The sequence below is a fragment of the Solenopsis invicta genome, chromosome 4 (genome assembly GCF_016802725.1).
Source record: "Solenopsis invicta isolate M01_SB chromosome 4, UNIL_Sinv_3.0, whole genome shotgun sequence".
Taxonomy (NCBI): Eukaryota; Metazoa; Arthropoda; class Insecta; order Hymenoptera; family Formicidae; genus Solenopsis; species Solenopsis invicta.
In genome coordinates this window covers 20,864,104-20,891,986 of record NC_052667.1, presented here as the reverse complement: position 1 = coordinate 20,891,986, position 27,883 = coordinate 20,864,104, and the positions used below count along the sequence as shown (strand labels likewise).

The 27,883-nt window shown below is 40.7% G+C and overlaps 2 protein-coding genes across 5 annotated transcripts in view; one reads left to right on the top strand and one right to left on the bottom strand.

Moving 5' to 3' along the window:
- Window positions 1-27,883, bottom strand: part of LOC105201464 (cadherin-99C) — a 115,946-nt gene that overhangs the window by 70,619 nt on the left and 17,444 nt on the right. The gene's annotated exons all lie outside the window — the stretch shown is intronic.
- LOC105201463 (uncharacterized protein C15orf61 homolog) lies at window positions 13,023-18,944 on the top strand. 3 transcript variants are annotated; one of them, XM_011169483.3, is made up of 4 exons: window positions 13,023-14,575; window positions 16,181-16,332; window positions 17,374-17,617; window positions 18,423-18,944. In XM_011169483.3, the coding sequence occupies exons 2-4, from the start codon at window positions 16,213-16,215 to the stop codon at window positions 18,548-18,550; spliced, it is 492 nt and encodes a 163-aa protein (XP_011167785.1). In that variant the 5' UTR covers window positions 13,023-14,575; window positions 16,181-16,212; the 3' UTR covers window positions 18,551-18,944. The 3 variants fall into 3 exon arrangements, with proteins under 3 accessions (XP_011167785.1, XP_025991063.1, XP_039304006.1); XM_026135278.2 differs by having other exon boundaries at window positions 13,023-14,588; XM_039448072.1 differs by having other exon boundaries at window positions 13,023-16,332.

Genomic DNA, 27,883 nt, shown 5'->3' with positions numbered 1-27,883 from the left:
TTTTTAAATCGTATCTCTACAATGTTTTACATTTTTACTTAATTCAAGCAACATTTAATAACAAAAATATGAAGTAAATAAAAAATGAGTAACATAAAAAAAAATTCAACTGGTTTTGTGCGTATTAATATCACTTCAAAAATTAATATGATTAAAAATATGTTAATTGCAGAAATTAATTAAAGCCAGTTCTATTTCAATATCCTTATCTTTTTGTTATTGTTATTAATTATTTGATTTTTTGATATATTATTATAAAATAAGTATCAGTTAATGATACCTTGTGTCTTTAATTATTTTAATTGATAAATTTGTTATTTTCAAAAACGATACAATTTAGCAGATCCAGTAATACAATTTATGTAGCCTGAATTCCTCTTACAGTACGTTGCTAAAGGCCTCATAGTAAATTAATTCGTTATTGATGAAAGGTTAATAGCTACCTGAGACATCAAACTACAATTTCCGACGTTCATTTGCATACAAATCAGTATCAAATGAGAAATATAAAAAAAATGAAACTTGAGTGGTACGCATTCGGCAACTCTCCCTTATATCCTTCGAATTAATCAACGTTGGACGCGGATGATGCCGCCATCAAGCCATCGCTTCCGTCCGGCTTGACCCGCCCGAAGTTGCGCCGTCACGGGGCAGATTCGAGGCGATAATCATCCGCGCTCATCACATCCCCGACTTCCGCGTCTTCGCGGCAGCCGGCGATCGGATCTCCCGGCGATCTCCTTCGCGATTTAACGGGCTTTCGCGCGGCCCATTCAAGTCAATCGTCTCGCTGCCATCGATCTTCCCCGTGCTCGACCGCGGGCGAAGGCGCGCGGTATAACGGTCGGCGGCCGCGAACGAAGGCGACCGCGGGCTAGTGAACTGCTCTTCCCGGCGGGAGCGCAATTAAATGATCGATTTATGGTTCCCGCCAATCGTTACACACCGGATATCTGTCCGGGACCGGGATCGTTAATGATGTAGGTACGAAGGTATTGGGATCGTCGCGTGCTTACGCTGCGCCTGGCTATTTGCACCCGCGAGAGAGAGAGAGAGAGAGTGAGAGAGTACCTGTTAGATACCCTCTTAGGGACGTACTCGTGCGATACGCATAGCTCTCAGAACGGGCACCAGCTGCGCGTTTATTAACGACCACCACCGCGCCGCGTCACGTCCGAGCATGTGCACGCGGACACGCGAGAACGCGTGAACATGTCCATTGTGCGCCAGCACCGATTGCTTTGCCCTCCGTAGACGCAAGAGCGAACAATTCGCGTACCTACTATCTCGCAGCCGTTGCATACTATAAGATCCGAAGACCGGTTTGCACCTGCTAGGGTACTAAAACAGATTTTTATTTGAAGAATTTATTCGGATCATAAATTCGAATTATCACGAATATATTATTCGTTTTGTTATTTTGCCCTAAAATCTGGCTCGGCTACTAGCGCGTCTGAGCCAGGTTTAAAAAGTTGCTTGATGCCGACGTTAGGGCCATAGTTCAACGAAGAGCAGCGACGTGCGAGGATATATTGCGAATCCAAATGATAATTAATTCCAAGATTTATTTACGTGAGCAATATGACTAATTATTCTTGCCCAGTCAGATAGATAGTTGAAAACGTAACCAAAATACACCAGGATAAGTCACGAGAATTAATTAATAATAGCAATATACATATGTAGTAATATAAATAATAATATTCCATTTACATGCCGGAATTAATTATTATTTAGATTTACAATTAGTCGAATGAATTTTGATCATATTAACCAATTTCCTGATCAGCGGTCGCAGGAAGTTGAAATTAACCAAGTTGCTAGAACGTGAGTGTGATTTGCATGTACGACTTCGTTTTACGGTCGTTCGCATTCACGGTCCGCGTTCCGCGACCATTGTGGACGAGCGTGTTGCAGATTCGCAACGCTTATGCGTGCGCTCGGTAAATGAGACCGATACTCTGGTTCACCAGCACATGCGTACGCGTGCCTGTCTATCGATAGGCACTGGGTGCCTACCGATTCGTAGTGCGCATCTTACGCCGTGAAAACCGGATTCGGATCCGATACTTGAGCGAGCTCGGCTAATGAGAAACCCCCTTTTACAAGATGTCTTCTCCGTGGCAAGCTGCTCCGAGAATCCGCCGGCTCCTACCAAGAACATAATTCACGAAAAGAGGATCGCCGCTTATTAGCTGCGGGCTCGGAGCATCCTGCGAATATCGCTTTGATATATTTCGAGCGCGAGTATAAGTAGGCTATTAGAGCGGAGTTTTTATAATTTTATGTGTAGGAAATTTATATAAATAATGTTGTTCCACTCGAAATTAGACATTTGCCACAAAATAACGAGATTTGATTTGTCTCGAAACTGTCTTACAACAAAATAACTAAATTTCAAGGAATCACTGGATAATCTCTGAGAATTTTTTCTACATAGTTGCAAATTTTATCATTCATATCCATATCATAGTTTACAATTTATGCCGCATTTTCAATGTAAATGTGATCAAACTCAAATTTTATTACATAATTTTATAAGAACATTTATTTGATATAAGCTTTAAATAATTTCAAACTGCAGTCGCCATTATATCCAGCTGCAACTCGCAACATCTTCATTATTGCACGAGCAGGTGTTTATCTCGCATTAATTTCTCAGGTACAACAGATGGCAAAAAGTATCCGGTCCGCAGCCTGACCGGATGATTCCGAGTTATTGATTCGTTCCTCTTGGTTTTTTTTTTTTAATTCCAGGACAAAGAATAATCTCCGCTACAATTGATATCTAATTTTATATTTAGAAATATAAATTCTGTATATACCAGGTTCGTTTGAATGTACATTTTATTTGATAGTGCTAAATGTATTCAGAAAGATTTAGTAACAATTGCCGAGTGCACGATCGGTCTTGCGATACGGTCCCCCGCGATAAAGTCGTCGTCATGTCACGCCGCGTGACACGCAGTTTCCTCGGGCATATGTAGGTACACGTGAAGGGAAGCGGGAAATAGTCTATCGCAATCACGACCCACCTTTCCATTTTCTTTAAAGGCACCGTTGAACGCCGACATGCACGGCAAACCAGTTTTAAACGCGTATGCACCAGTTCGTACTATATGCGTCTCCCAATATCCATTTCGTCGATTTGTACGATCGTGGAAACAATTGTTGCGAATAATCCGGATTGTGGAGTCAGGCCAGTAAAAATGGAAATTGCATGCGGACAAATAATATATATTCAATTAAAAAGATGAGTTTCACCAGTGCACTAAAAAAATATTATTGAGACGAGAGAGAAAGAGGGAAAGTTTTTACTTCATTAAATTTCAATAGTAATTAAATAGTAATATTTTGAGAGATAATTATTAGATATATTGTTTATTTAATTAAAGATATTATGTTAGTGTATCATTTAATTAGATTAAATGATATTTTAATATAATAGTGTGATACATAATATGAAAGTTTGGTTCTTTCTTTACATTAATCAAGATTTCTCCTTAATACGACCTTTTTATATAATTGTTCGTAAATAAATTTATCGGATTGAATCAATCGGACAGCTGTTGAAGTTCATACTGTTCTCGGCAAATCTTGCGGAATTACGCATTTGACCTGAATTCGCGATTTGCGCTTAAATCATGATGAAACTTATCGTAATGAGACCTCACGATCGTAATGACCCGCACCCGTAGTACGGAGATATAACAGATTGCCTGCAACACCATGATTCAGAATACATTTTACATAAAGATATTTAGAAATTGAACAAATGATCGAGAAATTATAACAAATGTATCCAGAAAGGAAACTTTTCGTTAATGACCATTTCTAATTCCATCGCTGTAAACTGAAACATAATATTTCAACAAATAATATATTCTGGGATAAATGATAAAAATTGCAACAAATTTGAACGGAAAAAAAAATAAAAAAATTGATGCTGCAATGCGGCAAAATCGAAGGTAAATCGTTGCAGAACACGTCCGACATATTTTCGAATATAAAAAACGATCCTAATATCTTCTCACAATTTCGCAACGTGCGTAATCGTCCTTGGGAAACGGGGGTCTCGAAGTTATGAAGATTCGCTAGCGAATTTGCTTTGCGGCGAAGCCCCGTGGGGCACCACGAGCTCGGCGATTAAGCGCAATTACGCTTCCTCCGGCTATCTCCCAGCCGGGGCAACGTTTTCGTCGTCGGCAAGGATACGGCACGGAGTAACCGCGAGTTTATGGCCTCGTTCGTCCGGTGCGAATCCGCCGGCGCGGCGGGATCCGGCATAAAGCGAAGGATCGCGCGCGATGGATCTCTTCGTTTTTCTCGTTTATCCCCCGCTTTCTCAGCGGACGAGAAACGGCGGGAACCAGAGGCGGTGTGGCGGCGGACGGAAGCATCCGTCCGGCGGGCGTCGCGTGAAAGAGGGATAAGGATCGGGCGAGAGAGCCTCGATTCCCTGCGAACAAAATCTCACGCAGAAACCAACGATATCGCCGCGATAATCCACGCCGGATGAATCTCCGCAAGCCGGTTGTTTTGTCAGTAACGGGAAGCGCCGGACGGCGAGACAAAAGCGGGGACATACCTGCTCTTTCCCGGGTCTCAATCCGAATTGGTCGCGCTTGAACGCGCGAACAATGGCCCGAGGGCTATCCCTTTTTCTCGCGACTACTGCAGCATATTTTTCACTTAACCGACGATCGATAGTCGATCATTAGAGCCTCGTGAAGAATGCAAAGACCGTTTTACGCGAAGATTCAGCCGTCACGTAGATGCGCTCTTTCGCACCTCCGATTATGATCCAGAGACGCAAGAAACGAATGGAGCGTAAAAAGTGCTGCTTTAAATTGCATGTAAAGTCTAACTAGAAAATAATATAAATCAACACAAGTCAAGTTCCGCAATAAGTCTTCTGCATTCGATGGAGCGTGGTAAGATGTTTCGAAAAATTTGATTTCTAAATATATAGGACATTTCTCAAAATATTAAGAAAATTATGAAAAAATTATAGATTGTTTTATATTTAAAAGTAGTGGCAAAAATTTGACGGCGATTTTATATCTGAATAAAAGAAATCTTTTAATTAGAAGTAGACATGTGCTTTAATGAAAATATAATTAATAATAAAGTAAAGAAATAATGAAGAAATCTGAACATTTTTAAATTTAAGTATTTAAGATGATTTATGTAAAGTTTCATTGCGATACAGAAATCAATCCTGTAAAATAAATAAAATTTATTTATTTACAAAATAACAATCACAATAAAACTTTGTACAAATTATCTTGAATACTTAAAATATTTATTCAAAAAAATTGAAATTTTTCAAAATGTAAAAAATAATTTACTTTTTAATGATAAATAAACTTATAAAAATATGTTATTAAATAAAAATATATTTCATTCACACAATTTTTGATATGTATAGTATACAGTTTATTTGAAATGTTAATATTACACATATTTTCAAATTTTATTTGCTTTGCAGGAACTGTATGTCCGATGCATCCTTAACTGCAGGGTAAGAATTCGCGGATTGCCTGATTAGCAATATTATTTTTACTTATAAAAATATAATAGATTTGTTGCTTAATGAACCAAGTTCCATCTTTCGCATTCACATGAAAAAAAAAACCGATTTTATTAGAGTATCTGAACATTTAGCTAAATACAGATCTGAAAATCTGTAGAACATTCAAATATAATGAGTAATGCTGCAAAAAGTTTAGATATTCTATGATAGCAACCAATAATTTTGATCTAATAAAATTATTTTCAGATCTGTATCTAACTTAATTGTTAGATATCTCGACAAACCTCCTGTTCTTTCCGTACAGCATTGCAAAACAACAGAAAGTCTTTCAAAGAAATCACAAAAATTCTTTTGGAGAGCCTTGTCATGGTGTTGCTTTAAATTATATTGGTACAATAGCGAAAGTCCTTCCTACCGAAACGAGCGTCACGCTCGGCAATTTCGTCCGCAAAAGTGAGAACCGCAAATTTTCCCGCGGATTGACCTCAAAAACCACGGATTGAGCGCCACTCTCTGGATCGGCGCCGCGACGGGCTTTCGCGGTCGTAAAATTCCACGCGTCGTGTGCGAGCGTGCGAGCGGTTACCGATTCGCCGCGGTTTGCAGATCGCGTGGATGGGACCCGCGCGACCGCAAACCTTCGACGGGTCTTCGACGTCATGGCGAAAAGATCTGGGATCAACGACATTCTCTCGCGCTCGCTGTCAATCGTGTGACGCAAACCACAGATACCGGTCAGGCGTCTTCGAACGATATCGATTCTTCGTATGATTAAATCCCGTCCGAATCGTAAAATAAATTAAACGAGTTTCTATTAATTCCGATTATAAATTTGACTTAAACTGATCTAAAAATAACCCGATGACGCACACATATGTCTTCTTCGTCTCGTCTGTTCCAATGACAACTTCGTTTGCGGTTACTAACTAGAAATCGTCATTGTTAACGCTCAATGTGCATTATATAGTAATGCTCGTAAGTGCGAACTTGGTAAAAGTTGGAGAGTCCTTCGCTACGCGGGCGTGAGTCACTCGTTTGTACCACCTACATCGCGCGTCGTCGTCGTCGTCGAAGATAGCGCTGGGGTCTCCGCGACTCTTTCGCGAGGCGTACGCTGTTCATCCTTGATTTGAAGCCCAAAGATGAAAGCCACGCATTACACGCGATGATCTCTCGACAAGATAAGAGATGCATCCCATTCTTTAGAGCGTCATACATCCCTCATGATGTATGCGTTTCGCCGGTGGGTGTCCAAGAGTGCTCTCCACGGTAATACGCCCTGCCAACGGAAGACAGTCAGAACTCGAGGCTATCGTGGAAGATTGCAGTCTTTATTAGCCGCGGAATAACCGACATTTTGCGAGTTTCCTTTTTTCGACCGGCCGACCGACCGGACAAAGCAGATAGAAGTCCCGCGGCAATTCTACGGCTTCCAAGCAACAGCGTAGAATTCATAAAAAATGCATAAATAACTCTACTTGCCTTTGTTACTCCCCTACGATCGCCCCTTTCCCGTACTAAATTTAGATTTTCGTTATTTATCGTGCCGATGCCGATTGCACACGTAGAAAGCAAATAATTCAATGCACTGTGTCCAGCACGTTGGAATTTTATATCATCAATTTATCATCGCAAAAGCTCAAGCGGTCGGAGATAATAATGGAGGACGCATTCCGCCAGAAATGGCATCCTAATTGAATTACGCAAGCGCGCGCGTTTACGGGCGGCAATCGTACGACGAATATTTCGCGTATCATGCGGAATGTTAAATGGAGGCAACGTTGTTAAATTGTACCGCGAGTAAGCGTATTTCGTTTCGCAATTGCTCCAATGTGATACTTTAATTCGATAAACCAGAGATTTGTGCGCGTTGACAATTTCAATCTACTGTTGCTATTTTTATCAATTTTGCAATTAAAACCGTTTCAAGTTCAACGGGAGGCAAATCAATATCTTGTCCCTTCGCGGTAAAGGCACAGCGCGAGATATATTGTCTAAACAACAATGTGATTGTTATCGACATTCGATATACCAAACGCAATCGTATTGGGTCAATAGGATATCAACGTACGTCGACTAAACCATTCCCACGTTTTGGAATATGCATGACGCGCGTTCTCGTTTGTATCACACGCAGAATTGTACTCCGACGTGCGCCATTTTAAATTAAAATTCTCCGAGCGGGTCAACAGTTTTTAAAATTGCGAGAGCTCTCGAGATCAAACGTGCAAAGATTATTTACGCTTCTGCGATAGCGCCGGACGGTTGTATCCGTTTTACGACGCGAATGCATCACGGCGGACTCTCCCACGCGGCTACGAACGCCCGGTGTGGCTGCACCGACGGTCCAACGAGTCTCGGCGTAACGACGACGGACTCTCGATATCGATAAAATGATAATTTCGCCGTTCGTCGACTGGAAGGCAACGGCGCGCGGCGCGCCGGTTGGCGGGGCACCGTGAGAGAAAGAGCTCACGACTTCGCCACGGCTCTTTTCGAGAGGGTAACACTTGAGGAACGGTACATAGCCAAAGGGGTAACGCTCGCTTCCACCGCTGCGCCGCCGCTGCCGCCGCGAAAAAGAGAAACCGAAGGGGAAGAATAAGGATCGGGCAAGTGGCCGCAGAAACTGAATCTGCCTACTGTTCTCTTATTGGATCCCGCTCAGACCGCGAACCGCATCGGTCGGTTTGCGGCACCGCAAACGCCAACAAAAAAGGACTTGCGCGCCCGCGGACGCGCAGACCGGCGAATCGCCATTAAGTCCTCGGCGAGAAACTTCATTATGCAAACGCGCAGTTTCTATCCTCCGACTTTGTTCCCTTCACTTATCCAAAAGAGGGGGGGGGGCTTTCTTAATTACAATATCATATAACGATACGTCTACGAAAAATCTTACTGTCGAGGTGGAGTTGTTTGATTCCCCAACTTTCTTAATCTGCACCGGTAAGAAAATGAATATTTCTGCTGTAAAATTAAACGCGATTGCTCTTGAAAAAAAATTGTTAGGTATTTCAAACTATGATCACTGATGAAATATCATTAGTAGTAGTACCAATATAATAATCAGTTTATTGAAACACTTTATCAGTTTTGTTTTTGTAAGTAGTATAATGATTGTCTTTTCGATATATAAAATTAAAATAGAAAAAAATACTTCAAATATTATAGTACATCTCAATAAATATAATAATTAGAAATACATGTCTGAATTAGAATTGCGGTTTTTCCTTTTCATTTTTCATCATTAAATTTTTGAAAAATTGCTTATAAAATTATAATTGGATGATCTTCGAAGTGCACGCATCGAATTAAATGTTCAGAATTAGTACACAGAAAAAAAAATGAAAATCAATGTATTCTCATATATAATCAAAAGTATAAAAATCATCTTGAAAGAATTTGATTCTTCTTGAAGAACTTCCTGTTTCTCCCTGTAAGCAAGTTATGCCTATTAAAGATTACCAAATTGTTACAAGATTTTATACGCTTGCTTATAAATGAGAATATGATTGTTGATTTGATACTAATTCTTTCCTGTGTATACATGAGTTTAGATTTACCATGAATTGCATACCCTGAAAAGAAAGAATTCTGTGTTAGAAGAGATAGAATCGCATTATCCTTTTGCATCGTATTCAGTCACAATGATCGGAATCGCATGGCACGACCTCTCGACAAATTACTTCGTGCAGCCGGAAGGCGTTTTAGATTATAGTATTGCGGCTCTCTCAATTTCGAATCGGACAACTGTTAAATCGCCGCGCGAGTAAACAAAATTCCTATTTATAGCCGTTAGGTAATAACAAATGAGTTTACAGCGAGCCGAACTCTCTTGCAAACGCAACGGGAATGAAAAACCCTTGGGAGAAAGTGCAAACAACAGCCATCGTCCTAAACCGTGAGAAATGTTCAGTTAAAACTCAAAGTCGGAGAAATTTATCTTACTTCCGCTACGTACACGCGGGCATTACTCGGATAAATACTTTACATTTAATATAATAGAATCCACTAAAGTGAATAAAATGCAAGCTCGATAAATCCCGAAGCGTGTTCGATCAACGTGTTAAATTAGCCCTCACTTTCCTACTTCTCGATTTTGTTTTAATTATTATTAAATTCTTTTTAGCGTCGAAAGTTCTCCACGTCATATTTACGGATTAGCATTAAAAATTATTGTCCGCTTATTTTATTTGCGCGCATAAACGGCGTGTACAGAGGAACAGATCGCGCATCCTACGGTGTTTACGCGTAGACGCCCAATGCCGGCGTCCCGTTAGTCCCGTCGTATGCGTTCATCCGCGACTGGAAAAAATCCCGCATGATTACACGTGCGCACACGCGGCAACGCGCGTCGCGCATAATGAAGGAGCGGACATCGTCTCCGAGATGCGACGCGACGCGACGCGGACGCGAACGCGACAGGACGCGGCGCAAACGGCCGTTACATCATTTATCTCGCGGAAATCGTAGGATTCGCGTCGAAATAGCCGACACACACGTCCCGTGTCCCGTCCATGCGCACGCCGCGCTGTCCCGTGTCCCGTGCGTGTAACGCGTGCTGCATCGTGCATCTCGCGCTTGCGATCGTCGTGTGTGCGGGACACGTAGGTGCGGGTCGCGTGCGTAAGACGTGCGTGTATAGGAATATGAATATCGTATCGGCAGTTTCAGGAGGAAGTTGACGAGGAAACGACGGAAAAATTGTATTACCGTAGAGTATTATCGTGCATGGGAAATCATTTATTTAAAATACACTGTAACAAGGGGGAGTTTGGACATCGCCGTGGGACGGGATGAAAAGTTACACTTTGACGTACGGTTATTGCAGCGAGAAATTTTGCTCGCACTTCCTCGTCATCGCAAGTTCGCTGATTGAATAGCAGTTTACGTCAAAGGTGTCAAATGTGAAATTATGTATACAGGGTGTTTTAAATATAATAGGGCTCTCTTTTTAGAGGCTGAGAAAAATAATACACTGGGAAAAAGATTGTTAACTTGATTGAATTTTTTCAGTTCAAGTATTTACGTATTTAAATTAAATATATACATGTAGTTCTGTTAAATGTATAAATGCTTTTAAACTGACGTTCAAGTATTTCAAATACATAAGTAGTTGAACTGAAAAAATTTAATATCGAGTTGAAAAATTTAGTCAAGTTGATAACTTTTTTCTCAGTGTAATGACTAATGACAATTTTAAACGTTACTAGGAGAATACAAAAAATTTGTTTACTTGCGAGTAAATTGAAAAAAGTTATTGAAAGTTATTAAAGTTTTTCATGAAAAGGTTTGAAACCTTGACTGACTTTGGCTTTCCTTAAAGAGTTGCAAATCGCAATTCGCCAGATCTGGCAGGTTGCGACCAAGAATACGCGCATCCAAGATTAACTCCAGAATCCCGCGTGACTTTATTTATCCCCGAAAGTTAAGTCAGCCGCGTGTTTTCGCACCTTTGAAACGTCCGGTACGCGAACGTGAATATATTACATTCCGCCCGTCTTTGCGAACGCGTCGCCTGATAATGAATCTCGGTGGAGAAAAGCCGCTGCCTTTATGACGTTCTAGTCGATTAAGCGCGATGTAATCGCAACTGCCCGCCGGCAGACGCGCGTTTCCTGCGTCCCTCTCGCGCGTTGGATTGGCGACGTAATCCAATTTGATGGTGACGGCGTCTTCGCGCGATCCCGTCTGCCCGTAGTCGTCCTTTTCTACTGCGCGTTGTGTCATCGCCGATATTACTACTCGAGCTATATCGATATTTCTGCCTCTGAATATTTATCTTTACGGCATGAGGAATATAGCATGCGGAAATTCAATTATTATTGAATCTTCGTCGATGGAAAATCATTCTTTTGCAAAAAGACTCGAATTTTTGGGAACATTCTAACGGAATGCTGCTTAATTTGCCGTTGGACGACGTTCCCGTTGGAGAGAAAATATCGGAAAAGCCCTGTGAAATTTTAAGCATCCCCCGTCGCATCGCTCGTGTATACCTACGTTAATAGCGCGTAGCGTAGCTATAATAAACACGTGGATGTTAATGAGATACGGTCGTAATTTATAGGGCGCTGTATAAGTCGCGACGGTATGCGAAAACGATCCTAGGCGTGGCAACCGGAGACGCGGGTTCGAAGTGATCGTTCGCAAACGGGAATCCTGATAAGATACTCCACGCGAATAGTCCGGATTCGCGCGTGTACTCGCCGCGTTATGGCCACCGGGATGGCACTCGTTTGAAACAGAACGAAAGCGACGTCTCGATGACGCTATCGAGGCAGTTTCACTTAAAGTGGCTCTATCGCCACTTTTACGTAACGACGTCCTCGTTCCGACTCGAATTACGAGCATTCGGAGTCTCTGCGGGAAAAAAGTGCGCTGATAACATTTTTGCTGCTTGAATTCATAAATATTTATAGCGCGTTACGTAGAAGTAATCGTCCCGCTGAACCAAGAGCAAATAAAGTCGTTTATCGAAGAAAATTGTGCGCGATAGCTTTAGAAATATGATACGACTTTTATGAATAATTATTCTCGTGACATAGTTACTCAATCAAAAATCCCGATGAAAAGTGATACGTGTGCACCTACAAAAGCGCGGGTGCATAAAGAGGTACATCAAAGATAACGATTCACAATACTGTCCGAATCATAACGGGAATAGTGCGTCGAGTGAAAGATCGCGAAGATTATTATGTGAAGCGCTTGTTCTCCAGGTCGCGGCTATTCTGTCACTTCCGAACGACAACTAAATGAACGAGATTTATCATTTGTTAATGTCACGTTGACGGTCCTAGAAATGCCGTTGTTAACTGGGTCGCACGACACAGGCGCGTTGGCTCCAAATTGGCCAGCTAAACGTGTCGCGCGTAAATCGGATGGTGATAGACGCGATAAATTACGCCAGCGGAAGTGCAACGCTGGCATTGTCCGCCAGACACGCTCCGACCTTCAGACACATATGCGCAACTGCGTATAACTAGTTTATTCCAAATTGATATTTGCCGGCGGCGAAAAATAACAGGGAATGCTCTCACTGAGAAAATGAGAAAAGGAAAGTCTGGGTCATGTGAGTGGTGAAATTACGATGCCGCGCAGAACGTGTAATACAGTAGCATCCGAATATACATCGAGAATAGCCGCAATCTATTTCTAAACGTGGTCAATAAATGAGACGGAATGAAAGTCTCGAAAAAAAGTCTGAAAACTACACTGAAAAAAAGTTTTTTTATGTTCGAGTAAATATATTTATTTTAATATCATTTCCTTGATCGAAATGAATATTAGATAATAGAAAATAATTTATTTTTAAATTTAGGAAATATTTTTTAAATCAAGGAAATGAAATTGAAATAAATATATTTACATGAACACAACAATTTGTTTTCAGTGTATGCTCGCGAATGCAATTACAAAGCAGTTAAATGGAGAACGTCGAAATTAAAATTTATGAATTGTTTTTTTTTTTTTTTTTTAAATACTATTTATAGTTTTATTTTTAAACTGATGTAAAGTTGAAGTTGAAAAAAAATGTCAGAATCTTTATTCTCGATGCCGTATAATTTTGTCACTGTTTCACTGTCACCTACAATTTACATTACGATTGTACTCGTCGTCAAAATAATTTTGCCACTCTTAGGAAAAAGAACTCGCGTCTCCGTAAGCCGATGTAAATACGAGCGAGCGAGAAAAAGGAGCTCGCGTGAATGGAGATGAGGGAACAAGATGTACCGCAAGTTCGCCGAGAATGATAGCCCGTCAAGACTGCTTCTTGACAATCTGACCTCATGCCACGGGGCCGCGACGGTATATTTACCACCTGGAAGTGCTTAGAAGGGATTTCTCTTATCCGCGTTTCCTAATGGTCTATTATTGGAAGGACTATTGAAGGGAATGCTTTAGTGAGGGCTGCCACGCCTGTCGCGCGAAAATTATGGGATAGAATAACAATGGCACATAAAACACACAGCTACAAATTAACCCAGGTCATCGTAACTTTGACTTGCGTGCTTTATCATATAAATTATACAAATTTTACACTGTAATTAAAACGTAAAGAATCCTTTAAACACAGCAAACTGAAACCAGAATCGCACATTGCGTAAGTTTATAATTAATTTCCATTAATTTTCCAAAAAATTTCTAATTGCATTACATTATAGTATATATATTTTTTATTCTGATTTTTATATTTATTTCTTTAAAAACGTACATCTTGTTTGAAAGCTTATAACCGAAATAAAAGTAAAGAGCAAAAAATCAATGTCTAATTGATTTATTTAAAAATTCTATTGATATTGCTATATTTTTTATATCACAACATACACTGTTTTCTTTAGAAAAAAATATTAAGATAAAAATTTCTCTATTGTAACATTATATTTTATTTTAATTAAAAAAAGTTTTGAAAATCAAAATAAAATATGATGTTGCAAGTAGAAATTATTATTTATTTCTTCAAAGAAATAAATGTAAAAATCAGAATAAAATCAAAGCTGTAATTAGAAATTTTTTTATCTTAATTTTCTTTCTAACGAAAACAATACTTGCTACGACAGCAAAAATATAGCAATATCGATATATAACTTTTTAAACAAATTAATTAAATTGATTTTACAGCACTTCGCTTTTGTTTCGGTTTCTTTCACACGAATCTTTCACACGAATCGTACACAAAAATCCAAAGTAGATTAGACGCGGAGGAAACTTTTCAAAAAGACCGCCATACCGCGAAATCGATACTGAACGTCGACGGCGCTCGTGAGTTTCGTGTCACGCCGATTATGCAAACACTAGCACATGCCGCGTAATACTTTATCTTCGTCTCTATTTTGATTCAATCGCGGTGGGAGGGAAAAAAGTAATTGTATGCGCGGAACACGCGCAAGAACACGTGCGCACTAAATTGAGTGCCGGTTTTGTGAAGTTTAAGTTCGAGTATAATGTACGGCTTGGAGTCCTCAAGCAAGCAGCATCGACTGGCCCAATGACTGCAGCCATCTGTTCGCCAGCACGAAAGCCTCGCGCACGCGTGAAAGAGTGAGCACCAGTGGTATAGACACGCCAGATTTTAAACGTGTTTGAATCTTAAAAATCTTAGCGAGACTTGCCTCTTTTTTTCTCTCGCGCAAAATTTATATTTATTTAATGAAAATTTATATTTTTATTTATATATTTTTTAATAGAGATTTACTCGCAGAATTAGTAGCATCGGAAAAGATAAGATGTAGATAAGAACTAATTACAAACGTGTTACACTGCTCATTTGATATCTACCGCGGAAGTATTAATTAAATGCCATAAACGCGCGCAGAGTTGATTCAAATTAGAAATGCAACTCTTCAAAAGCAATTATAACACAATAAGGAAGAATTAGATCAGAGGGTTATCGCATCATCGTAACGCGAATAAAAGCGAGATTCAATCTAGACCATTTTGATTGTCTATTATCGGTATACCTACCTACTTTCTCTCGACACGTACAATTAGAGAATGAGCGCGCAGAGATCTCGAATGAATCTCGCTCTAACTGAGCAACATTCCGTGATACGATCAGCATTTCTTCACCAAGACAATTGTTGATAAAAGTCAGTGATACAAAAACGATCGTTTCCGACAAACAAATGCGAAATTGCGCGTGAATAACGGCGCGCCGAGCGCGTCCACCGGTAAAAAAAAAAAAAAAAATTCGACTTCATACAATTACGACATCCATCGCTCAAAGTATTCCTGGAACTTGGCGACTAGCTCGATGAAGCAATCAGAACCGCATAGCGGCGAATTCACGCACGCTGATGTGCAAAAGTTGCCGCGCGCGCGCGCGCGTCATCAATTACGTTGTTACTCATTCCGCTCTGACGCGAACACGCGTAAAAGACAGAAACGCTAACGTTACACCGCGGGACACGATTGCCTCCATCGTGCGATCGTACTGAACCTCGTTAACCTTGACATTTTGAGCGACTCTCTTGCCGCGCGTTTATTTTAGAAAGGCAGAACGACACGTATCGTGACGAATTCCTACCCTGCGGGTCGATAAGCGATACTATTGAGTACGACGCGATTACTTCTATCATCGTCTATTTATGTGACAGACACTCCTCGAAGCACCGTCGCTCTCTTTTCAAATGCACATCCTTATTATAGACTGACGTGAGTGTCTGTCTTTCGTCGATGACAACAATTTTTTATTCATTCTTCCTCATAGCTTCTTAATGTTTCGCGTTAAATTTTTCAAATGTTTCCATTAGAGAAAAATTAGCCAAAGAAAAGAAAGATTAAAAAAAACTTTTTTGTTCAATTTTATAAACTTTAATTAAAATCCCTTTACTTTTAATAAGTTGAAAATCGTTCAGCCTTTCATAATTGTACTATTAAAAATATTTTACAAAAGAGAGAGTTTTTTTAGACTTCTGATTTAATTTTTAATTGTTGCCACAGCTTTCGCACGCGTCAATATTTTTGACGGAAATATTTTATCGAGCTTCCTATAATGTCAATTATTTTTAGAAGAAGAGAAGATATTACGTTTGATGGCCAAGCATCTCACGATAAGCTCCATATTTACACTTGATAAATATTTATCTGCTTTGATTTTATTTATCTACAATCTTTAATTAAAAAATAATAATCTCTTTAATGTAGTTAATAAGAAATTGACGGAATTGATCAGTGAGATGCAATCACGAATAATCGTCAACCCGTGCATCGAACGAAGAGCACTGTTCACCACGAGGTATGCTAATCTCTGGACAAGGATATTCCAGAAGAAAAGGAAGAAACCGTTGGCGTCGGAGGTTAGTGTGCCTCTCGATTTCTCATGAATTAATCCGGCCGCTCCCTTAATTATCTCGTGTCTCGTGTTTTTTTTTCTTTATCGGCCCGAAAGAGATCTTTTCTCAGGGGACCGCGCGCACTTTCCCCAGACACTTTCTTACGTAACAATACACGCTCGTGTTACACTTTGCGTGTTTCCATTCCCGCGGCACTATACGCGATCGCACGACCGTGATAAACTCGCGAATCTTCCCAGTCGAACAGAGAATCATTTTGAATATATATATTGTGTGTATGTGTGTGTATCGTACCGATTGCACAAATTGCAAATTACCTCTCGAGCGTTAGATAAAACTTGCGACGTAACATTTATCTGGAGAAACTCGATTTATATTTTTTTATTTCTCTAAATACATGGAAAAAATTTCTAATTCTCACTGGTTTCGGGTCAGCATTTGCATGTCGCGACGCAGATAAAACTGTGAAATTCATAGACACGTGTTTGTCAGATGTAAACTTCTTCATTTTAATCTGCGCGCCACAATAGAAACTTTTATATAAATGTTGTGATTTCGTAAACTCCAAATCTTCGCGGAATATTCGTTGCAATGACTCTTTGATTTTTTTTTCTTAAACATTGGATAATTCTAGAATCTTAGCTTACTGTAGGTGCCAAGTTACTCCCAGCGGTGCAATTTAAGCCCGTCCCGCGGTAACGTGAAACGGCAAATATACAAGTAACATGATCGCGTGTTGAGAAACGACATTATAGCGACTGGCTGGTCGTTTCCGAGTGGCATGCTCAGATTCTTAAAATCCCTCCATTTGATACTTTCATATTGCGACGGGTTAATTTCCTCTACATACACACGAAAAGCCGGAAGGGCCAGCCGGTTGACGGCGGTGTTAACGAGTCGACGCGTCGTGGAAAAGACGTCGTAACGGGATGTAACGGTCGCGACTTTGTCCCGCGTGCTCGCGATGATCCCCGAGGATATTTCCTCGATCAGTCAGCGTGTACAAAGTGGCGGCCGACGGTGATTGCGGTATCTGCTACGTAGGTCTTAACGAGCTACCTATTGCAAACCGGCGAACCCCCCTGGACTTCGTACTTCGTTCGATACGCCGACGTGGTGAACGATCAGCGGGGAATGTCGCACTTCAATTGGCCGGCGGGCGGCAGCAATTACCACGTACTTAGGACCGGCTGCTTCCCGTACATCAAGTATCACTGCAGCAAGCGGCCGGTGCAGGATCTCAGTGGCGAGGACAGATTCTTCAAGGCGATCAAGATATTGAACCTTGGTAGGTTTGCGGCGGGTAGCTCGCCAAGTAAAGAAGAAAAGACGCCCGCGTTCGGATAGGCGGCCTTGTTCATTTACGCCGGCCGGGCCGGGCGGATGCGATAAACCGGCGAGCTCGTAAATCCTATAATTACCGCGAACACGAGATGTCACGGAATCCTCGATATTAATTTTAACGAGATCCCTTAAGCACTTTTTAGTATCTACGGATTATTACTCTAACTAAAACGCACGGGCATAACGGTAATTTTTGATTCATTGGTGATAAAAATGAAGCAAAAAGGATTTCCGGAGAAGATTCTTCAGAACTTAGTTTCGTTTAATTGAGTTTAGTTAAATTCTCTGAGAGAAAAACTTTATATTTTTTTTTTAAAAGCTCAATACGAGAGCAAAATTTTCAATATAACAAATTACAATTATCTTTAAAAAAATACCGATTCGAAGTTCGCCAAGGAATTCTCTCGTCAGAGACTCCGGGAGTTTTGAGACAGCCTATAAATCCGCGGCTACCGCAGGTGATTAATAGAATTCAGTCCGTATCTAAAGCAACGATCGGAACAAGGCGTTGCGACAGTGTAACCGCGCGTATCGCCGGGCGGTCTTATTTGGCTTAATTTCCAACGTTCGAGAAGGAACGTAGGACGTCGAGCGGGAGGACAACGGCGTCCTTCCACGGCCAACGTCTCGTCTCATTGAGTGCTCTACCGATCTGGAATTAGCCACGGCGAACGAGTTCAGCAATGCGACGACTCGATAATCCCCCTTACTGATTTCTTGCCTCCTTACGCTTGTTCGAACCAAACCAGGTATTCCCACCCTGATGTACGGACTGGCCGCGACGCAGCTCATCCGACACCGCGAGATCGTGGGGACGCCTCGGGGTGATGTGACGATCTACTTCTTGCTACCGGAGGACAAAGGCTCGTCGTACTGAGGCTTGCACCCTACAACGCTAATCTACGTCGGGTCTCGGCGCGTCACGGCCTTCCTCGGAGATGACATTAACGGCAACGAAATGCAGAGAGCCATACTGAATGATCCTTTTTTCAATGACCCCCTCCCCCCATCCTCGTTACTCGTAATTCCGGCGAGTTCTCCGGCGAGTGCAAAACGTAAAGGAAATCGCGGCGACGCAAAAAAACTCTCAGACACCGCGAATATCCTGTTTATCCATGACGGATGCGATCACTAATTTTGTTAACTCAGAAAATGGAGAAGTTGGAAGTAGGCGGTTCGGAACAACATCGTTTTTCCGTGCGAAAAAGTACGGGGATTACCGGATACGACGAATTATGGGAGGAAGATGTTAATAAACAACTGAATCTTGACAGAGACATTTTCTTCCCTTCACTTTTACAGTTATTGATTTGTAGGAAAACGGAATATAATTTTGAAAGTTTTTTTTTTAAAACGCCGTACGTCTCTCATCACGTCTCTCGGTTAAATACAATCGCAAATAAAAATTGCGCAAGTATAATAAAACTCGAGATTCGTTTCTTTATAAAGTTATATAAAAACTAGTTTAGTTACCTTCGACTCGTTAAATAGCGCGTGCTAGTCACTAGTTCCTCATCCATCAGTCAATTAAAATCGCGAAGGCTTTCATCAGTGACGGTGCCAGTCACGTATATGAATCCGCAGGCGATCGCCTGCGATAGTCTCGTGTCAGGGGCTTTGAGGGGAATTCTAAACGCGAGCTCTTTAGTAGAAGCTTCGACGACGCGCCGATAACGCGAGGTCTCGTTAATGAGGTCGGCCGTCGGCGATCCACGTGTGTGGAGCAAGGTGCGAGAACGCGCATAGTTAGAACAGTCTTCTAATCAACTACTACCCGTGTTTCCTCCGCGATCCGCTGATGCATTAACGTCGGACTTGACCAGGCGGTTCTACGCCCCGGACCTGTTACCGCGTAGGATCGTGTACGGAACGTCGACGACGAAAGCATTTGCCGATAGTTGGCGTGTAAACTCGTGATTTACGAGCGCACCTGTCCGCGACGCATAATAATTCGTATTAATTATCGATCGACGCGATGCACGAGTGCATTATCAGCAGGCGCGTAACTACGAATCTTAACTCGAACTAATAGACGTCAGATAACACATCGTCGCTTTAAGAGAGTTTTCAAGGAAGCACTATAACGGTCACATAGATAAGTCGCAGATTTTCCACTAACTTTGGAACAACGTGCGACAACGTTCAAAATAATTTGCTTTAAACTTGATGAAATATTCCGGGTAAGGTGTACCCGTGCTTTGCATTTTGTTTCTCAGACTTGCAATTATATTTTCTCTTATATAAATATGATATAGATTCCGTAAACAGATAGGATATATTCTTCAATTTCTATATCACATATATTCTAATTAAAAATTATTCTAATTACATTTACGCATCTAACGTCCAGCAATTGTTTTCTGTTTTATAAGTATTACAAAAACGAAGAAGATTTTATTAAAAGGAAACTTTAAACTTTTTATTTGATTGTACATTCTTTTATAATTATGCAATTTTACACTTGATTAATTTCACTTTAACTTTTTCAAGCATAAGATTAAGATTTTTTTTTTACCTGCAAATAACACGAGATTATGCACAATAGTCGCAACTATGTAACGATTTGCTAGCTATTAATACTTGACTACTGTTCGAACATTAATAATAAGTTATCGTGGCAGTTTTTGCAACCGTATCGAATCTAAAAACGTGGTGAAAGTAAATGCAGAAAACTAGCAGTGACCTGCTACTTTTATTTTTCGTAAACAGATCAGGTTAAAAGCGTTATCAGCAGGTGCAGTGATATTTGGGTCTCACGGAACCGGCGCGGCGTCAGGAAAAAATTCGTTAGCAAAGCGTGAAGTTACGCAATGACATTTCGTGTCGTTTCCCCGACATTTGCAATTACGCTGGAAAGTTTCCGCAGTTTCGAATGCAAACGACGCTACCGTCGTCGCGTCGGCTACACAACGCACGCACTTCACCGAGTGGTCATTTATCACTCGATGATTACGTCGAAAAACAAATGAAATAAGTAAAAGCCGTATTTAAAAAAAAAGTATTAATTAATTGCTGGCTTTCACATCGGCGTTTTAAAGGACTTTCACCGATCTGTACCCTCGCATCCCGTCATGGACGACATCTTCGATCTTCCCGTTGCCTTTTTAGGGCACGCAACAATATTCTCGTCCTTCCATTAACGAGGCGTAATCCGAGCAATGCAAGGGAGTAAAAACACAACGGTCGAGTATACTGTATTATTTTCCTTCGAGGCATGAAGGTGGCTTTATCATAAAAGTCATTAGAAAACGTGAAACATGGAGTTGTTTCGAGATATGAAATACCTAGGTGCTTGCGTGTGCAAGATTCTTACTTGTAATTATATTTCCAAAGCATTCAATATACTGCGTCAGGTCCTGTGAGGATTAGCAAAGCCTCGCGGGATCGGTTGGATTTCACTGATAACAACGAAAGTTGTATATTTTGCGGGGCACGCAGTCTTTACGATAACGTTCGAAAAACGATAGAAAATATTTATTGGACAATATATTGAGCGGTGCACAATCTTTATTCGCGCTTTCCTCCGATATATTTATCCTAAAGGTCTCTTATGCCGATTAACCTTTATCTCCACCAATCGGGTCCCACGAACCAATGCGTTCGGGCATGACGATTATCAGTCGATTCAATTCGTGGAATTACTCGAGTGTCTAGCGCGCATTAAATGTAAAGTTCGGTATCTAACAGATAACATTTTCCAGAACGATTTAAAGTTTTATAACGTCAGATCCGTTGGACGTACTCTCGGGTCCCTCGCTCCGGGTGATCTCCTCGAGTAGGAGGATGACCAGAAGGTAATGGGAGACGGTGGAAAGAGAAGGAGAGACGGGGAGAAGGAAGGAATTTTACGAAGCTCGTTAGGAACGTTGTGGAGGGCTAGTTATGCTGATTAGATCGAGTTTACATATCGAGAATGTGCAACTACACATATTAATAGTATCATCCCGGCGCGTTTCTAGTAGGCGAGCCAACTGGCGCCGTAAGAGTCGCGGGTCGAAAAGAAATGATGGTTTCTCGTTTTCGCGAAACAGTACGACGGCGATAATGATAACGGGACTTGGTCGAACGTCTCGCCACGCCACTGCAGTCAAAGTACTAAACGTCGCGTAACGACAAAAGGCAGGAACGAAGGGGTACCGATCGCAACGTATTATTTCCAGCGGTTTCATTTCCTGGACACCCAAAGCGTGTTATTATTTTTAAAGCAATAATTGCAAATATTGGAGGCAAATTTTATGTAATTATAATATTTATGTAAAACTCATGATTTTAACTCGTTATTTATTTATTCATGATTTTAATATTTATTTAAAATACTTATGATTATGTAACGTTTTAAACTTCCGATTGCTAAATGTTTATATGTAATTTAATTTGACATTTGATATTGTATATTCTGTGTAGAATGTGTAATGTCCGTTAATTAAGTATGCAATATTAAATTTCTTTCTCCATTTTCTCGTTAAAAAAATAATTGTATTTTTAATTGTTATTTTTATTATTATGATACACGCACATATGCGCTCACGGCAATTTAAATTAGTATAAAAATTATTTAAACTATTTATTTTATTACTTTATTTTTATATAAAAATTTTTACACTTCTTTTGCTGTCAGTTTCTTCGCAAATTCATGCTTTTGTGGTAGTTTAATACAACACACGTGTTGTATAATTCCAACGTTTGAAGCCATCACGAGATGAATTCTCGGAGCGGCATATCTGCATCACGCGCAATTAATTCTACGCGAAGCTCATGCCGTATTTGCAGCTGCATTTGCATGTCCCGATGACTGTGACGCTATTCTAAAAATAGTATTTATTCATCTAACCAGGAATCAGCGTTATTAAACGCTTCAACACACTTCGATCGACGCATAAAATTCGCGAGGTAAAAATCTCATTCGCGAAAATCATCGCGTATCGTGAATGTAAAACTCATATTTTAAAGCAGCTCAAAATTATGCTTGAGTTCAGATAACTTAGAAGCAACTCCTGGGAAATAATAAAAATAAAAAAATGAGTCAAATTTTCACGCCATGTAGCTTCTCTCTCTTCGTCACATAAAGAAATCCCTTACAAATTTACAGATTCAACTTTTGTGTTATAGAAGAATCCTAAATTCACATTTTAAATTTCGTAGCAATAAACGATTACCCGGTTAATGCGAAATACAAAACTGAATTCACCTCGCTGACGATTCTTGCCCTCGTGACCCAAAAGTACGGCGTTGCGTATACTTGCTCAGCGAATACCTCGCAGCGAGATGTGCAATGTCATCGCACTTTTGTTTTCGATTCGTAGTGCTACGCGCGTGACGTTGCATTCGTCGTACTCGCATTTTCGCTCGAACCTACTTTCCGATGCAGAAAGAAAAGCTAAATGGAGCAACGCACCGTGCAAAATAATAACGCTCCGGAACAGAAGAGATAACATCAACGGCCACATCCATCCGGTGAAGTGCAGATGGGTGCAATAATGGTGTCTGGGGGAGGCTCTCTGGTCACGCTTTTAACATTTAAGGGCATGGCTTTTTTTTTTATAAAAGAGGACGAGCGGCTTTGTGCCAAAATTGAGAAATGGCTTTTTATTTCAATTTTTTGTCCTGGAAAGATGGCATCTAATGTCATAACAATACTTTAGCATTTAGTAACGTACTGTAACCCAATATCTGTTTAATAAATCAATCATTGTATTTAAAAGTGTAGCTATTAATAGTTTAGTGCAACATTCGATAAACTTTGAACAGATTTCTCGCCATGAATTCACTTAACAAAATTTATTCTCAAGTAAAAAAGAATTTTTTAGCTCAATGTGCAAATGTACCACTCAGACATTCTTCAAAACTTTTTCGTCCACCATCGGAGAACTGATGAAAGGCGAAGATACAGAGAAAAGAAAAAAAAAGGAAGTAAATTCGAAAACACGCTGAAAGCGTATCTACCGGGTACCATTATCGCACCCCGTTGCACGTCACAACGGTGAATCGAGGATATCAGCTGAATCGCGAGTACGCCTGTCGATTTATTTATTAGTGCGTGTACGCACGCACGCACATACATGTGTACGCACGAAAATGCACGTTACGAGCGGATACGATCGCCGGTCCGTCGATGAACGGGCTGTCCACGGTTTACCGTGGACCCTTATCTCGGTCGGATCGAGCCCGAGCATCGAAGGCAAGTTAATTTTATCGCGGAGAGAAAGGGAGAGGATGAAGCCTTCCGGCTCCGAGCGCTCGCGAATAATCGCGAATAATCCTCGAGGAGCTCGTGAGTCACGGTCGGAATTAGGAACCTCGTCGTCCGCTACGTCGATTCTCTCGATCGTCCGGCTTCATTCGGCCGGCCTCGTCAAATCTCCAGCTGCGGCAATAGATAGTCACCGTCACGGGTGGGCAAAATATTGTACATTGAAAATATGTATTTAAATGCAAAATATACTTTTAAAACAAATATTTAAATACCAAATAATATTTGGTAAATACTTTTTCGATACCAAATACTTTTTCCCAATTTTATCTAAAGTTATTTAACGTTATTAGTCTTTTTATATATACTTTATTTTTCTCGCGGAAATTTTGATTTTGATTCCAAGATTAAATTTAGAAACTATATTGCTACATGTATTAAAAGTTATTTAATTTAGTGTATTTATTATTGTCTTTGAAAAACAATGTCTCAAAAGATGTATTTGAGAAAAAATACAAAATACTCTCCAAAAAGTATTTAAATACAAAAAATATATTAAAAAAATGTATTTTTATTTTGCATTTAAATTTAAATACTAATGCATTTAAATATATTATTTCAAATACATACATTTCAAATATACTGCCCACTTCTGGTCAGTGCCGATAGAGCTCGGCATCGCGGCAGCCGCTCCACCCGATTCGTCGAGCTCGTTACGATCGACTACTGAATTAACTGAATTCGCATTAATTTATGCGTGTCCACAAATCAGACGCGAAATAGAATCGTTCTTTCCTTCGTCCGTGCGTGCGTATTTCCTATCCTCGTGCCCGCCGCGAGCCGCGATCATGCGTGCCGATAACGATACCGATACATTTCGTTCGTGAACCGCAGTTACGCGAACGGATCGCGCTCGCGCCAATAACGCCCGTTGATCTATCGGCGCGATTATTAAATGTCGCGTTACGTTGCGCCACATTGATTACTCGGCAAGTGTGGTCACTTACGGTCGATGCCGTAGCCGGGGCGGCTTTTTCATACGTGCTTATCGATCCGAGAAGATAATCGACCGTCCAACGCGTTTAATCCGCGGAACGCATCGCCCCGAGATAGAATTGCGTCAGCTTCCTAAATCGTGATCTTGATGTTTCTCCTGATATCAATGTTGAAACGTTAGGCAAAGTACAAGAATCGTACATGCCGTTTGTGCGGATAGGCGTCCCCGATGCCCCGTGTGAAATCCGCCGTGAAACAACGGTCGCGGCGAATCCGGGCGCGAGAAAATCAATTATCTCGCGAGATGCACGCGCGGGATTTCATAGGGCGATCGGTTATAGCGTCGGCTATAAATCGCCGCGGTATCGGTTTTGCCTCGTTGCCTCGTTGCCCCGCGCGTAATGAACGCGCGCGTTAAAATCGAACGTCCGCGCGAAAAGCAGGCGCGAACGCGCGCGGCGCGATGCCTCAGCGCGATGCCGGAAGTCGGACCCGCTGGAAAATTGAATCGTTCGCAAAGGCAAAGCCCTAGGTCGACCATTATTTCCATCGTTTCATTAGATTCCCGCGGGACGGAACCCCGCGAACGTTCTCTTCCGCGCGAACATCTCGTCCCTACATATTGGCTCGTACCTTTCCCCTCCCGGTGCGTTAACTGATAATTACGTTAGCACGATGGGCGATAATTATACGGGGGACGTTTCGATGGCTATATCTCTATCGTCGAAGCCTCGAATTTATACCTCGACGCATCGCTGCGTTTCCGTCACGTTCGGCATGAGCGCAATAACGTAATCTCGAATCTTCCCTCGGCGTAAACGCATGATGCACTCCTGGGAATGCGAGGGAACGCAATCGTCGTTTGACCGTTTTGCCATGTGAGAACCTCGGGATAATACTTCCGCTTTTCTCGAACGGAACCTTAGCCCCGGGGACGGTAACTGAACCCCCCCACGCAAATATCTCTTTGCTGCCCGCTCGAGTGTGTTAAACATCTTTGATCGAAACGTCTTTAAATACCTCCAGCAAGTTATGCAGATCACCGATCATCATTGCTTCTTTTTAAGAATGTATTGGACACATACAGTTCCTGTGTTCAATATTAACACTACAAATAAATTATATACATATAAAAGTTGTAAGAATAAAATTATATTTTTATTTAATAACATACTTTTATAGTTTAGTTACTCTTCGTTATTAAGGATTAAATAATTTTTTACAACATTGAGAAAAATCTCAATTTTTTTGTTTAAGTACTTTAAGTATATTCAAGACAAGTTATACAAAGTGTTATTGCGATTGTCGGTTATTTTGTAAATAAACAAATTTTCTTTACTTTTATAGAATTTCTGCATCGCAATGAAACTTTATATAAATCATCTTAAATATTTAAAATATTTTAATTAAAAAATTCAGATTTTTTTCATTATTTCTTATACATTATTTCTTTATTAATTATATGTTCATTTAGAGCAAGAACTTTATGTCTACTTATTGAAATAAATTTTTTATCCAGAAAATTTTCGCCAAATTTTTTCTACTATTTTTAAATGCAATATAAAACAATCTACTGTAATTTTTTCATAATTTTCTTAATATTTTGAGAAATATTAAGAATATATTGTCCTATACACCCTTAAGCTCTCTCTTTGTACAAAGAAGCAGTCAAAGCGATGAGTAAAATAACGCGAATTTACATATTCATATTTTGAAAAAATATTGCAACGTGGTGAAAAAGCCAAAATATAAAAGCAACAAAAACAAGTTGTAATGCTTAATCAGATTTGCATAAACTAAATGCAAATTTCCATTTTAATTTTTGAAGACTCTCTCTTTCCCGGCTTATTTAACATTTATATAATCATTCACATTACATAGGTAGTAAAAAATAATTATAAACAGTTTGCACATATTAACCCTCATTTGTACGGTCAGGCATGCATGCGTCAGAGTAATGTGCCAGAGAGGAAACGTGAAACGGGATGCCGCGCGATAATCGGATCTCCCGCTTGGCGTGTCCCCTTGGCTTCCTCGAGGAAATCGACTTAATTAAGTCGAATTTAAGTTTGAGCGAAGCTGCGGGACGAAAGTATATCGTCGGGGTGGCGCACAACGATCGCGCGAGACATATCTCGCGGGTCTTCTCGCTAATTGGCGCAGCGAAGGAGGAGCGTCCACCGCTCGGTCTTCGCTGCTAAAATTACATCGATATAATTAATCGATGCTTCTCGTTACCAGAGGGGAGAGGGGCATTGCGAAAATCCACGTCGGATAGGTAATTAAGCGAAGGAGCATCGGGGACGACGCGTCTCGCGTTACGCATCGCGGCGCGATGCATTTGCCCCAAAGTTCGGCGAAATTTAACGACGACGGTTTCGCAAAAACCTCTGCACCTACCGCGTTTACGAGCCGACTTTTAATTATCTCCGGCCCGCCGTTCTTAATCTTTCCCCGAGGTGTGCCGCCCGGTCTCACGGTCGGGTCGAGAGGTTTGCGCAAGAGATTTGCGCCGCTACCTTTAACGAGAGGTCGACACGCGTGAAACGCACCGTTGTCGCTCTAAGGAAAGAGAATTTCAATTCTCGAAAGAAAGCGACGCATCTTATGCATCTGTGCGCGTGTATAATGTAAAGAAATTAACTCTAATTGCTATACAATTAAATTTACAATCATGAAAGTGTCACGGAAAATTACGAAGATATTAAAAAGGAAAGCTATGAATAAATTTTTTTTTTGTTATATCTTGTAAAATATTTACAATGAAATAAATTCTACTTTGTCAAAAAGAGTTGTACTGGACCAGGGAAATAGAAAGCCATGCTTTGCGAGAGTTTAATTAATTTTCATTAAGATTTTGTTAAGGAAAAAAAGAAGGAAATTGCAGGAGCATGTTTGTGTCAGCGATAATGCAAGCCATTTTAGCGAACAATTATCAATTCAGCAACTAATTACACGGATGGGTTTACATAAGGCTCCGACCGGTTAAGAGTTAATTACGGGCATGATGAAGAGAATTGAAGC